The sequence below is a fragment of the Dipodomys spectabilis genome, unplaced genomic scaffold (genome assembly GCF_019054845.1).
Source record: "Dipodomys spectabilis isolate Male_0828 unplaced genomic scaffold, ASM1905484v1 ptg000125l, whole genome shotgun sequence".
NCBI classification, from domain to species: domain Eukaryota; kingdom Metazoa; phylum Chordata; class Mammalia; order Rodentia; family Heteromyidae; genus Dipodomys; species Dipodomys spectabilis.
Genome location: NW_024870802.1, coordinates 18,021,598 through 18,036,651, shown reverse-complemented (window position 1 = coordinate 18,036,651; position 15,054 = coordinate 18,021,598). Strand labels below are relative to the sequence as shown.

At 35.3% G+C, this 15,054-nt stretch overlaps 1 protein-coding gene across 5 annotated transcripts in view; it reads left to right on the top strand.

Annotated features, from left to right (window-relative positions):
• Tbc1d12 (TBC1 domain family member 12) overlaps positions 1–15,054 on the top strand; it is a 57,598-nt gene that overhangs the window by 28,703 nt on the left and 13,841 nt on the right. For 4 of the 5 annotated variants that reach the window (XR_006148845.1, XM_042689473.1, XM_042689475.1 and 1 more), the window contains 4 exons: positions 611–693; positions 3,400–3,517; positions 5,510–5,616; positions 13,066–13,146. Coding sequence is in view for 4 of the 5 variants with exons in the window: in XM_042689473.1 (XP_042545407.1) it covers positions 611–693; positions 3,400–3,517; positions 5,510–5,616; positions 13,066–13,146 (389 nt within the window). In the remaining variant the exon portion in view is untranslated. The remainder of the gene's footprint in view (positions 1–610; positions 694–3,399; positions 3,518–5,509; positions 5,617–13,065; positions 13,147–15,054) is intronic. The other variant, XM_042689476.1, reaches the window with a different exon arrangement.

The following is a 15,054-nucleotide window of genomic DNA, read 5'->3' as shown; positions in this document are numbered from 1 at the left end:
AGTCATGTCCTGAGGTTGGCCCTGGGAAAAACCCAAGACAAAAAAAATAAAAAAAAGCTAAAAAGTGAGGACATTGTTTAAGTGGTAGTAGAATGCTTACCTAGCAAGAAAAGACCCTGAGTTGGGTAGCTCATGCCTATAACCCTAGCTACTCAGGAGGTTGAGATCTGAGGATCATGTTCAAAGCTAGCCTTGGCAGCAAAGTCCACAGGACTCATCTCCAATTAACTATCAAAAAACTGGAAGTCGACCTGTGATTCAAGTGATAGAGCACTAACCTTGAGCAAAAAGACAGGAACAGTGCCTAGGCCCTGAGTTCAATACCTAGGACCAACACACAGAACAAAAAGGAAAACTAATAAGTATATTTAGAGTAAAACCAAAAATACTGACTTTGATCTGAAATGTTTAAATATGTAATAGTTGATGGATGCATGAAGTATAAATCTTTTATATACTTTTATACAATAAATACTAGGATGTTCAATTCTGATTCTTTTAGACTTTCTGAATATATGAAATGTGGTCAGATTAGAAATTCTTTGAATCAGACTCTGAATGTTAAAAGTTAATGTTTTAAAAACTGACTTAATTGTATTCTATTTTGTAGAAATCTTCCTGCTAAATCTGTGGAAGAAGCTTTACGCCACCGACAAGAATATGATGAAATGGTGGCTGAGGCTAAAAAAAGAGGTATAAGATTTAGCTTCAAATTGTTAATTGCCTGATTTTAAGAACTTAATTTTAATAGGAAGTTTGATAGTGAATTATCCGAAAACTGAATTTGACAGTATTTACGGACTATTGTTAGTTTAGGATAAGTGTGCATTTTTAGAAAGTACTGCTCATTTTTAGTACTATGTCATATTGACAATTGTTTTTCCCTTCAATTCAATGTAAGTGAGTGGGATAACAGTGTACAGTTCTGCTTTTTGTTACTATACTGGAAATGAAGTTATTTCTTTAATGTTGGAATACACAGATTCATAAAGCTAATTTTATTATTCTAAAACATTAGTTGAATTTGTTTTTTTTCTTCAGACTTTGAAATATTTGTAACATACATACACAATAGTTGTTTATTTATTTATTTTTTTTGTCGGCCGTGGGGCTTGAACTCTGGGCCTGGGCGCTGTCCCTCAGCTCTTCAGCTCAAGGAGAGTGCTCTACCACTTGAGCTACAGTGCCACTTCCGGTTTTCTGGTGGTTTATTCGAGATAGGAGTCTCACGGTCTCTCCTTCCCGGGCTGGCTTTGAACCGCGATCCTCAGATCTCAGCCTCCTGAGTAGCTAGGATTACAGGCGTGAGCCACCAGCGCCCGGCTAATAGTTGTTTATTGATTAAGATTGACTTTACTATTTGGTTATATTTATTTATTGATAAATTTGTGATCATAAAAATATAGTACAATAGAAAGTATGTTAAATTGGGAAATAAGAAGAGTATAACTTTAATCCTATTTCTTACTACCTGCCTGTGATAATTTGACTAGGTCTAGTGTTTGTGTTCTTTTATGAAGTATGGGAAGAAGTTAACTAGGTTTTTAAAGGCCCCTTCAACACTTATTTATTTAGTTAGTTAGTCCGTCGTGGGGCCTGAGCTCTGTCCCTCAGCTCTTCAGCTCAAGGTTAACGTGCTACCACTTGAGCCACAGTGCCATTTCTGACTTTTTCTGCTTATGTGGTGCTGAGGAATTGAACTCAGGGCCTCATGTATGCAAAGCAAACACTCTACCACTGAGCCACTTTCCCATTCTTTTTTTAAAAACAACAATGACAACTTTTTCTAAGTCATCTTACACAGAACTTGAATACACAGAAGAAAAGTGGAATTGCTTACTTACTTAGCTCCCTGCTTTCCCCTTAAGACAGTTTCTGAGACATTTATGAAATAAAATTTGAAAATAATTGGGGTAGTTGTTCTAGTCCTACAAAATCCCCCAGTGGCTCTAAAATGATACAACTCACCAGGCGCTGATTGCATTTGTAATCCTAACTACACAAGAGGCTGATGGTGGAGGTTTGAAGCCATCCCCAGCAGGAAAGTTCATGAGATTCTTTACCTCCAATTAATCACCAAACAAACAATGCCAGAAGGGCTGGGAAGGTGGCTCAGTGGTAGAGCGCTTGCCTTGCATGCCTGAGGCCCTGGGTTCCATTCCTCAGCACCACATAAGCAAAAAGAAAAAAAGCCGGAAGTGACATTGTGGCTCAGGTGGTAGAGAGCGAGCCTTGAGCTGAAGAGCTGAGGGATAGTGCCCAGGCCCAGAGTTCAGGCCCCACGACCGGACCCAAAAAACAACAACAACAAAAAAAAACAATGCCAGAAGCAGAGCTGTCTCTCAAGTGGTAAAGTGCCAGCTTTGAGTAAAATAGCTTAGGACCAGCACTCAGGTCCTGAATTCAAGCCCTAATGCTTGCACAATAAAGTAAATAATGTAAAATATATATGACTTGATTTATAATTTACTTCTCTCTGTACTTGAGACACATCTTATTCTCAAATTGTGACCTCTGATTTCAGAGGATTTTTTTATATCCATGTATTTGTTGGGAAGAATTTTTTTATTTCAATGGAATTAGTAAAGTGAAACACTATACTTTAAAATAATTAAAATACTAAATATCATTGGCCAAAAAAATGGTTGGCAGTACTGAGATTAAACCTGGGGCTTTCATGCTTGCAGCGAAGGTGCTCTACTGCTGTGCCCTCACCTCCAGCCTGACCTGTTGCATGGGTTATGTTAAGACAGTTATAAACCTCTTGAAACCTCTATGAAAGTTTTAAACATCTATGAAAAATGGACTGGTAATTTGTTTATAGTTGTTTGTTTTAATCTAGTTAATCCATAAGAGATTTTATTTCATAGATTTAATGAAAACAGAACTATTTCGTATGGTAACTTATTAAAATAATTTTCCTGGCCTTTTTTCCATTTACTTTGTGGAGTATAAAATGTTACTTAAAAATTTTGTTACTCAATGTAATTTTCTTCCCCTTTTCTCTCCTGTCCCATTCTTCATCTCTATTATCAGAAGATTCTTTTTTGAGGGGAGAGAGAGCCAGTCCTGGGCCTTGGACTCAAAGCCTGGGTGGTATCCCTGACCTTTTTATCTCATGGCTAGCAATCTACCACTTCAGCCACAGTTCCACTTCCAGCTTTCTGGTGGTTAATTGGAGTTAAGAGTCTCATGAACTTTCCTGCCCAGGCTAGTTTTGAACTGCACAGTCCTCAGATCTCAGCCTCCTGAGTAGCTAGGATTACAGGCGTGATTCACTGGTGCCTGGCAGAATATTCTTTTTGAAAATGTCTCTTTTGAAGAGTTAAGTGGAGGAGGAAGAAGGAGGTTTTGCTGTAAGTCATTCGTATTGAAATAATTCTTCCTTGTTTAAAACAGAAATCAAAGAAGCACATAAAAGAAAAAGAATAATGAAAGAGCGATTTAAACAGGAAGAAAGCATTGCAAGTGCAATGGTAATTTGGATCAATGAAATACTGCCCAATTGGGAAGTGATGTAAGTAAGAAGACTTTTCCCGAAGTTTAGTTTGTCTCCAGAGTTCTCATCTTTCCAATTTAGTATTTTGTTACTTTCTAGCATTTATCTTACCTTTGAATGAACTGTATTATTAACCTGAAAATCGCCATGTTTATCTCTGTGCATTTTCCATCCATCAAGTGCAGTTACGTATTTCTCTTACAGACCATATCTGTGCCTGTTGAAATCTTACCTATATTTGAGACCCATATGAAATGCAAGTTGATTCATGAAAATTTTAGTCTCCTCAATTATATATTTTCCTAATCCTAACATACCATGCATTATGAGATATACCATTAATATAATAGCAGGTTTCCAGAAAAAGCTCACTATATGTACATATACATTATAAAATGAATTACTGAAAGATTAAATATTAAAATATTTTTAAATGCCTCTTAAAATATGTCTGATCTTGCTTTTTTTTGGGGGGGGGTCCGGTCGTGGGGCCTGAACTCTGGGCCTGGGCGCTGTCCCTCAGCTCTTCAGCTCAAGGCTAGCGCTCTACCACTTGAGCCACAGCGCCACTTCCGGCTTTTTTCTTTTTGCTTATGTGGTGCTGAGGAATGGAACCCAGGGCCTCAGGCATGCAAGGCAAGCGCTCTACCACTGAGCCACCTTCCCAGCCCTGATCTTGCTTTTTTTAAAATGTCTTATTGTCTTATGTTAAGACTAATGTACTTCTTGCTTTAATTTGCGTTTTTTTGGGATAAGTTTTGTATATGCTTTATTTTTCCTTTGGGCTAATTGGGGATAAAGTCTGCAATGCCTAGTATAGGATATACTTAGACAATTTTTTGAATTTTGGAAATACAGCCAACACAGTGATACCCCTTTATTTACAATCTTGTTTTCTGAAGTTTTAAAATTACCTGTGGTCCACTGAGGTTGGAAAATACTAAGTGGAAATAAACAACACGTAAGTTTTAAATTGTGCATTATTCTCAGAAGCATATTGCTTTACTCCTATCACCTGGTGGGGAATCACCCCTTTTTCTGTAGCCTATCTATGCTGCAAATACTACCTGCCTGTTAGTCATCAGGTGTTGCAGTGCCTGTATTCAAGTAACCATTTAAAAAAAAAACTTAATAGCCCCAAGCAAGAGAGTAAAGTTGCTAGCAGTTCAGCTAGATCTATTGAAGAGAAGCTGTAAAGTGCTTCATTTAAGTGAAAAGGTGAACATACCAAATGGTATTTTGAGAGACAGACCACATCCACCTAACTTTTATTATAGTATGTTTTTATAATTGTTCCATTTTGTTATTATCATTAATTGCTAGTATGCCTAATTAATGTATTCCATTTTATCATAGGTCTGTATGTGAAGGAAGAAATGTAGTATACGTTGAATGTAGTACTGTCTGGTTTTAGCCACCTCCTAGGGATTTTAACATGCATTTCCCACAGATGAGACTACTGTGTTCTACTAAGCTCTTTGCATAGGCAATTATAATAGAACTTTTATAAATGTATGCATTTGTACTCACATTTATCTTTTAGAGAAGCTCAAGGCTATAGAAGTTAAGTGATTTGCCCAAGGTTATACAATCAGTGAATGGCTACACTGGTTTGAATTTGTGTCTGTCAGACTCTAAAGCCTACACTCTTTCAGCAGATTACTGCTCCTCAAAACTAGGGCCTTACCCATACCAAGTTCTTTGTGATTATTTTTGATACTGAACTGGCAACACATTTTTTTTTTTGTCTTTATTGTCCTTGTTTTTGACAACTGCATATTTCTGATTGTTTCAGACAGTTCCCATTAAATTATTATTGTTTTTCTTTGAGATACTTTATAGGCTTTTGTGGTCTATAATCATGAACTTATATGAAAGAATTCATTACATACTTAACTCTCTGTATTTGTAAAATTCATCTGATCACTTGGCCATAGGTGAACCATCATGCAATTGCTATTTGGGGTATAAAAATAACTTTCTCCTTTTTTTCTCCTCCTTTAATTCTAGGCGTAGTACAAGAAGAGTTCGAGAATTGTGGTGGCAGGGATTGCCCCCTAGTGTTCGTGGGAAAGTATGGAGTCTAGCTGTAGGAAATGAACTAAATATCACTCCTGGTTTGTATTCTATGTTCAGTTATTCCCACACTATAGATTGCCATCTTCAGAATTTTATAAGGCAGATTAGTATAGTGGCCATTTAAGAAAGATACTATTATAAGTAAATTCATTTTAAAATCATGCCTTGTGCCTGCCCAAATGCCTATTTTATATGATTTGTTATATTATATTCATATTACATAAATAATATTTGTGGATTTTCCTTTAGTTTAGAACTATTGAGAATTTTTTTGTGTGTGTATGTTGTACTTGGGTTTATACTTAGGGGCTTATGCTTATTAGGCAGACACTCTACCACTTGAGCCTCATTCTTAATTCTTTTTTTGTGATCATTTTATTTTTCAGATAGGGTCTTATACTTTATATCTAGGCCAGTATTGGACCTTGATTCTCCTAACTCTGCTCCCACATACCTGAAATTAACTTCCTGCATAGCTAGGGTTATAAGCATGAAACCAACACTTGGTTTGTTCTTTGAGATAAGGTCTTGCTAATATTTTGCCCAAGTTAGCCTTAAACCATAATCCTCTAATCTGTGCCTTCCAGATAGCTAGATAACAGCTATTAGCTGTCATACACAGCAATAATTGTGGTGTGGATACTAACATTAACATTGTTACTCAGATCAATCCAACACCTATTTTGTTAATTATTTATTATTATGTCATTATTCTAATTCCACTGAAATTGCTGCTCCTGAACTCAGAGTCTGAGGGTTTTTTATTTTTGTTTATTCTCAAGGCTAGTACTGTACCAATTGAGTCACAGTTCCACTTCCAGTTTTTGGGTGGTTAACTGGAGATAAGAGGCTCTCAGGCTTTCCAGCTTGGGTTGGTTTTGAACCTTAGTCCTCAAATTTCAGCCTCCTAAGTAGCTAGGATTACAGATGTGAGCCACTGGCGGCCAGTCAGCAATAGTATTTTTGGCATCCAAATTGACATCTAGATAATTCAATGAGTTGTCTTCTTTTTTTGCCTTGTACATGCTTCACAGATATTCTACTACTTGAGCTTGCATTATTTTCCAGATTGCATATCTATGGTTATTGTCCAGAGCTTGCTTCATACTGCAGTCCTACCAACTTCTTCTGTGTGGCTGGGATTACAGGCATGCATCACTATGGCCTGGCCCAAAATAGATAGTTCTTGAACTTTTAAACCTTGACAAATAGTGCTAAAATGTAGAGTAGTTATAAGCTGGGCCTATTGACTACAAATGTAATTCCAGGCACTTAAGTGATAGAGATTTGTGATAGAGGTTTTAGGCAAGCTTGGGCAAAAAGTTAGCTAGACTCCATCTGAACCAATAAGATAAATATGCAGGTGAACACCCATCATCCTAGTTGTTTGGTAGGTATAAATAGGTGAATCATGGTCCAAGTCAGCCTAGACAAAAATATGAGTCCCTATTAGAATAGAACTAACATAAAATAGGTTGAGGATGTGGTGTAAGTGGTAGAATGCCTGGTAGTAAGTGCAAGGGTCCTGAATTCAAACCTATGAACACACACATACACACAAAGTTTAAGTGGAATTAGAATAATGACGTAATAAAAAATATAATTAACAAAATAGGTGCTGAATTGATCTGGGTAACTATTAATGTTAGATATAACCATACCACAAAATGAAGGAGGGCCTCAGATAATGGAAATAATACATTGTTAAAGTTTTTCTTTTTGTATTTATTAAAAATGCAAGCAATAATATACAAATTTTAAATGTCTTCCATTCAGACTGTTTTTGATCTTACTGTAAGCATTGTTAACAGTTTGGTATGTAATCTTCTGGATCATTCATATGCACAAATAAGAATGTTTGCATCAAGTAGAATTTTGGAAATATATTTAATTACCAAGGATATTATTATTCAGTATCTTTTATGGTCCTGAGTTACTTTTATAATTAAAAAACAATATTTAAAAATAAAAATGTAGCCGGGCGCTGGTGGCTCACGCCTGTAATCCTAGCTACTCAGGAGGCTGAGATCTGAGGATCGCGGTTCAAAGCCAGCCTGGGCAGGAGAGACCGTGAGACTCCTATCTCCAATAAATCACCAGAAAACCGGAAGTGGCACTGTAGCTCAAGTGGTAGAGCGCTTGCCTTGAGCTGAAGAGCTGAGGGACAGCGCCCAGGCCCAGAGTTCAAGCCCCAAGACCGACAAAAAATAAATAAAAAATGTGTGCCTTCTACATATGATAACTTAAAGATTTTATTTTTCTTTATTTTTTCTACTCAAATTTATGTCTATGGCTTTTTTCCCTCTACTAATCTCTCTGGATTATCCCCTGTCATGTAGATAAGTATGCTTCATATTTACTATAGGTATATTGTATTCAACAATTTGGCTGTACTATATATAGTTTAATTATTTTCACTGTGTTAGCCAAATTAAAGATACGTATTGAAACTATATCTGACTATTGCTTATTACCTCTGAAATCAGAAGTGTAAAGAATTATTTATATGTGGTAGAACAGAAAATAATTTAGAAATATTTAACAAAAGTCAAAAAACCATTGACTTATTTTTTTTTTTCTTTTTTTTTTGGGGGGGGTCCGGTTGTGGGGCCTGAACTCTGGGCCTGGGCGCTGTCCCTCAGCTCTTCAGCTCAAGGCTAGCGCTCTACCACTTGAGCCACAGCGCCACTTCCGGCTTTTTTTCTTTTTTTTCTTTTTGCTTATATGGTGCTGAGGAATCGAACCCAGGGCCTCAGGCTTGCAAGGCAAGCACTCTACCACTGAGCCACCTTCCCAGCCCCTATTTTAATTGTAAGAATTTACTCTAAGGAAAGAAGCTGGATTAGTTTCAAAATTTATAAGAATATTTATTGCAGCACATAACAAATATGAAATTGGATAGAATTATGACAACATGAAAATATTTATTTTTATTCTTATTTACATACTCATTCATTTATTTATTTTATGCTGGTCCTGGGACTTGAACTCAGGGCCTGGGTATTATCCATGACCTTCTTTTATTCAAGGTTAAACACTCTTAGAAGTATAGGCACAGCTTTACTTCAGGCTTTTTATTTTTAGTGGTTAAAGATGTCTCATGATTTTCCTGCCCAGGCTGGCTTAAAACTGCACTCCCCAGATCTCTCCCTTCTCCCAGTAGCTAGGATTACATGTGTGAGCCACTGGCACCAAGCTTTATCTTTATTCTTAAAAGTAGTAGAAACAAACAAAAAAAAAAGAAACAAAAACAAAAACAAAACAAAAAAAAAAAAGTAGTAGAAACACTGGATATTATGACTGTCTATGTTATTGAAATTGATTTTAACAATTATCCTGTAAAAAATAAAAATAAACATTTTAAAAGAACTTTTACAAAGAATTTAGAGTTAAATGGAAGAATTACAGGTTTTAATTTTTCTTAGAATAAGTTAGATTCTATTATTATTATTTTGTGGTCCTGGGGTTTGAATGAGGGGCTTTTTACTTGCTAAACAAGCTCTCTACCACTTGAGCCATGGATTAGATTCTATATGACTTAATTATTTTCTTCAAATAAAACAATATGCCTGCAACAGATTAAAAGGAAATGTCTTCTTTTTCATTTAAATTTAAAATTTTTCTTTTTTTGTGTGTGCCAGTCCTGAGACTTGAACTCAAGGCCTGAGTATTGCCTGGAGCTTGTTTGTTCAAAATTAGCACTCTACCACTTGAGCCACAGCTCCACTTCAAACTTTCTGGAGGTTAATTGAAGATAAGAGTCTCAAAGACTTTCCTGCTCAGGCTGGCTTTGAAAAGCAATCTTCAGATCTCATCCTCCTGAGTAGCTAGTAGTGAGCTACCATCATCCCCAGCAAGGAAATGCCTTTTAAGTTGCAGTCAGAACTTGGTTAGATTTAAAAAAGCATTGCCTGGTGGTTGGTTACTTAAAGTTTTGTTTTTACTTGCAGTTTTTGTTTGTTTTGTTTCTGTTGTTGATACTGATACCTTTGGCTTTAAGAATGTGAGGTAGCTTGGTTAAATGTTGATTAAATAGGGAAATTTATAAAACTGGTAGCATAACTGAGCCATTTATTTTCAAAGTAATTTTGTGTTTTCTCTGTTAGACATTTTCAGGAATGGAATGGGAACTTATTCTCTTCTTTTTCATTAGTAGTGGTAAGGATGCTCAAACTTGATTGAAGTAAATTTATTTTTTTGGTGGCCTTGTTTACTTTGAATGGCTCTAATAATTTAACCCTCTTTGTTTCAATCATGAAATTTATTTAGAGTATAATAGCTAAGAGTAAAGGCTCTAAAGTCAAGTCAGAGGTGGTTCTAATATATATATGCTTTGTGTCCTTGGGCAAGTTACTTAACATTTAGAATTCTTAGTTTATCTGTAAAATGGACCTAAGACCATTAGGTATCTCAAAAATAATTGTTTTAGTACTTTTTATAACAGTCAGTATAGTATTTATGGTAAAGGTGCTTTTGTGCTGAGAACTTAAATATCCTATCATTGTCACAAGATCACAAAATTAACATACACTGAAATCAAAGTATTCTCTGTTCAGCTATAAGGTACTGTCTTTAAGCCTTTAAGCTTTCCATTTGTAGATTCAAAATAAAAGAGCAGCCAAGTATGGAATTAAACTGAGATGAAAGTCTTATTACAGATATGCACTATAAATTTTCCTTGGAGAGATATTCTTTGGTGTTTTAAAATGCATTACCATTTTTTATATTGGATCGATCTATTTTGTGGTTTCCAGAACTATAAGAAATGTTGACTTCCAGAGCAGTTGTAAAATTTGGAAAGAATAATGACACTTACCTAACTTAAAAATGAGTTTGAAAAAAATTTTAAATGTGAACTTATAATTTGATATTTTCAACCTCATATAGTTGTACATGTACATTTAAAAATTATATTCATGCCAGGCGCCAGTGGCTCATGCCTGTAATCCTAGCTACCCAGGAAGCTGAGATCTGAGGATCGTGGTTCAAAGCCAGCCTGGGCAGGAAAGTCTGTGAGACTCTTATCTCCAATTAGCCACCAGAAAGCCAGAAGTGGCGCTGTGGCTCAAGTGGTAGAGTGCTTGCCTTGAGTTGAAGAGCTGAGGGACAGCGCCTGGGCTCAGAGTTCAAGCCCCACAACCAACCAAAAAATAAATTAATTAAAATTATATTCACATATTCTACCAAATCATTCATGGGTTGCATAGAAACTTTAATTTTTTTTCCTTTTTAAAATTTTATTTGGTAGTAATGATATAGTGAATAGAAAAGAAGAAATTCTAATAGTAAATCACTTGAAATGTATCTAGTCAGTTATTTTCTAGTGATCTGATTCTTGGCCAAGACAAGAATACTTGTGGTATACTCATACATTAGAATGCTGTAACAGTTGTTTAAGACCAAAACCAGATTTATATCTTTTAGCTGGGTACAATGACACATGCTTGTGATCCCAGCTATTCAGGATACAGAGATCAGTAGAAATACAGTTTGAAGCCAGCTAGGGCAAAAAGTTAGCAAGACCCTATCTCAACAAAGAAACTTCATGATGGCATATGCTTGTGATCCTAGCTAGGTGGGAAGCATAGTAGAAAGATTGAGGTCTGAAGATAGACTTGGCAAAAAGCCAGAGGCCCTAACTTAAAATTAACTAAAAGAGAAAGGACTGAGGTATAAGTACAAAGCCCTGAGTTGAAATCACAGTATTACTAAAATGTGTTTATGTATGTACACATATACATACACTTATAGTTAAATGTATTTGTAAGTATATATAGATATACGTATATATAAGTATACCTATACATATACACATACACATCCAAATAAAAGACATATCTACCAACGAGGAACAGCCTTTATGATCACAAAATAGGATACAGGTCAGTACATTTAATATGTGGTCACTTTGTTTTTATTTATATTTTTTATGTATACAATAGTGCATGTATACTCCATCTCTGAAAGAGTTCATGAGACCTCTAGTAACCTTAGTTGCATCTGAGAGAAAGAAATTTACTTTTTACCATTTTATACTGTTTTTATATTTTAGATAATACTTTCATATTTTACTGTAAATTTTAAAAAGAATCCATTTAAGTAAAAACTCTTCTCAGTATTGGACAATATATGAATGTTACTATTCACTAAAAATATTTTTTGACATGCTGTCACTTGAATTCACTATTTGTATATCTTCCAGTATCTGTAAGGGTAAGACAATAAAAATGTGAGAATTTTCTGCTCTTAAAGTTTTTGTTTTTTTGTTTTTTGCCAGTCCTGGGGCTTGAGCTCAGGGCCCAGGCACTATCCCTGAGCTGCTTTTTCTGCTCAAGGATAGTACTCTACCACTTGAGCCACAAAGCCACTTCCTGCTTTTTCAGTTTATGTGGTACTGAGGAATTGAACCTAGGATTCATACATGGTAGGCAAACAGCCAACTCTAAGCCACATTCCCAGCCCATGTTCCTCAAGTTTTATAAGACCAAACATGAAACAGCAGTATTCTCTGACAGTGATTGGTAGGATGCCTGAGTAAAAAGAAAAGGATAGAAATTTTTTATAGATAGAGATTTTCATCAGAAAGACTCGTGTTAGGATAGGGATTTTTGGCTAAAGAACCAAATCTGTATGAAGTAAAGATAGTTTTAGGAAGCATTGGAAAAATAAGGAAACAAAGGAAGAACTAGCATTTACTGAGAGTACATAAGATACTAGAAGCTTTATATAAAATATCTTGTTTATAACAATACCTTGTATACTCATTCAGTAGTGTATGAGTAGGTGTTATTTCCTCTAGTTTACAGATGAAGGAAGCCAAGTTCCAGAATTAAGTAACAAAGTTCCTTAGGTAGCATGTGGCAGAGTTGGAATGCAAATCTATTTCTGCCTCCAAGAGTTGTTTCTGCTGTTCCCTAATAGCACTTCCTTTACAGAAGCATGTCTCCTGTACTCATATACATTCAATATTGTAGCTACCTGTATGACCATGTGTGTGAGGGATCATTATTAGGGTTTGAATTTAGGTCCTCGTGTTCAACTCAAGTACTTGTGCTCAGTCAATCATATGGTCTTGTGCTTTCACCTGAGGCCAATTTTGGACCTCAATCCTCCTACTTTGTCTTCTGCATAGTTTGCATTACAGGAAGTACCACCATGTTCAACTTGTGTTTTTTGTCTTTTTTTTTTTAAGAATCCCACTAAATTTTGTGCTTAGGCTGACCTCAAACTGAATTTCTCCCATCTCTGTCACTATCTGTAGTTGATATTACAATATGTATCAACACACTGCCTGGGCTTCTTAAGTATTTTCATTTTAAGTTGTTTCTGATTGGATTATGAATAATTCTGGTAAAATCAAATACTGCAGTTTGCTACTTTTTTGATATGTGATAAACCAGAAAGAATTGACCTATAGTAAAGATTTAAGAGAAAAATGTGAATATATTTCTTATTATTTATAAAATTTTGTTGTTGTTTTTCCTTAGAACTTTATGAGATCTTCCTTTCAAGAGCAAAAGAACGATGGAAAAGCTTCAGTGAAACAAGTTCAGATAATGATATAGAAGGTATGCTCCTTTTTGTTGTTGTGTTTTTACACGTTTTAGGATGAAAATCCAGTTACTGAAGATAATACCGTGAATTTATACCATGAATCAGAAAATGTGAAAAATCGCTTTACAAATATTATATCATTTATTCTTAACTTTTTCAGTAGGTGATATTATTCTGAATTATAGAAGAGGAAATCGAGACTTAGAATAATTAAGTAGTTTATAAATTGAGAAGCTGAGGTATAAATCATATTTGTTGTACTCCAGGTTTAAATTATGAGGTTAATCTGACAAAGTGCATTTAAGCCAAACTCTTTCTTAAATATAGGTGTAGTTCACATTTTACTTATGACCTCTTTATCTTTGCCCATCCATTGACTAATCCCTAATCTATTATTTATAATTCTTACTATTCCTTATTTCTTGCTTATGCAATTCACTCATAGCCCCATCTCTCCCTCCATACTTGCCAGTTGATTTTCTAGTCATTTGGAAGTAACTAGGAACATTATTTTTTCCTCTCATAGTTTATTAATTTGGGTAGATTTATTCAACTATCTGTTGCCCTTGGATAATGGGGAACAATTTTTAAAGTATTTTTGCTTCATAAAAGTAAAACTTCTAATAAATAAAAGAAAGGCAAAGATCTAAGAAGTTCTGTGCTGGTTTCAAAGAAGCAAAATTTTAGGAATTGTAATGAGAAGTATTAATACATGAAATAGTTTATAAATAAATAATTTGACTTCAGGAGAAATTGCTTGAATGAAGAATTATTCCAGTCAGAAGCAATATTCTTTTGTTGTTGGTGGTGGTGGTAGGGCTTGAACTCAGGGCCTGAGCACTTTTCCTGAGCTTTTTCACTCAAGACTAACACTCTACCACTTTGAGCCACAGTGTCACTTCCGGTTTTCTGGTGGTTAATTGGAGATGAGTCTTAGGGCCTTTCTTGCCTGGGCTAGCTTTGAACCATGATCCTCAGATGTCAGCTTCCTAAATAGCTGGGATTACAGGTGTAAGAAGCTGTTGCCTGGCTAGAAACAGCATTCTAAATTACTGTTTTCTCCTTTCTAGAGTATTTTATCTTTTGTCAGTTGTGGACTTGAACTCAGAGCCTGGGCACTGTCACTGAGCTTTTGTGCTCAAGACTAGTTTTGAGCCACAGCTCTACTTAGAGTTTTCTGGTGGTTAATTGAAGATAAGAGTCACACAGCCTTTCCTGTCTGGGATGGCTTTGAACTGTGATCCTCAGATCTCAGTCTCCTGAGTAGCTAAGATTACCAGTGTGAGCCACCAGTTCCCAGATTCTAGAGTATTTTAAATTTGCAGTTATCATTTAACTTTTTGGCCATTTGCTTTGCAAATATTGCTTTAACTACATCTTTCTTGTTGTTCTTCTCATATTCTAATTATGTGCATAATAGACCATTGAACGATGTCCAACAAATCTCTTGTACTGTTTTTTTCTTTGCTTTAATTTGAATGATTTTTTACTAATCTAAGATCAGGACTAATCCTTTCTTCTGCTTGCTCTCATACTATATGAAATCTAAGTTTTTAATTTTAAGTATTATACTTTGTAATTTTAGAATGTCTTCTTTGTTGTTTTTATACATTCTATTTCTGTGTAAATTCTTTGGCTTTCCATCCATACATTTTCTCTCTGTCTTTTCCCTTGTTTTCTTTAACATAGAATAACAGATGATATTCTTGTCTATTAATTCCTATTCTGCATTACAGAATTGTAGGTCTGCTTCTATGGGTTGGTGTCCCCTTAATTAAGTCACATTTCTTACATCTTTGCATATCTTTAAGTTTTTAAAATTAATATCTAGACAGTATAAAGAAAAGGAGTATAGAAATTGATGCTGATGTGTCCTGTACAGGGGAAGCATGTTCTGTACCTATATATAGGCAGTTGGATTA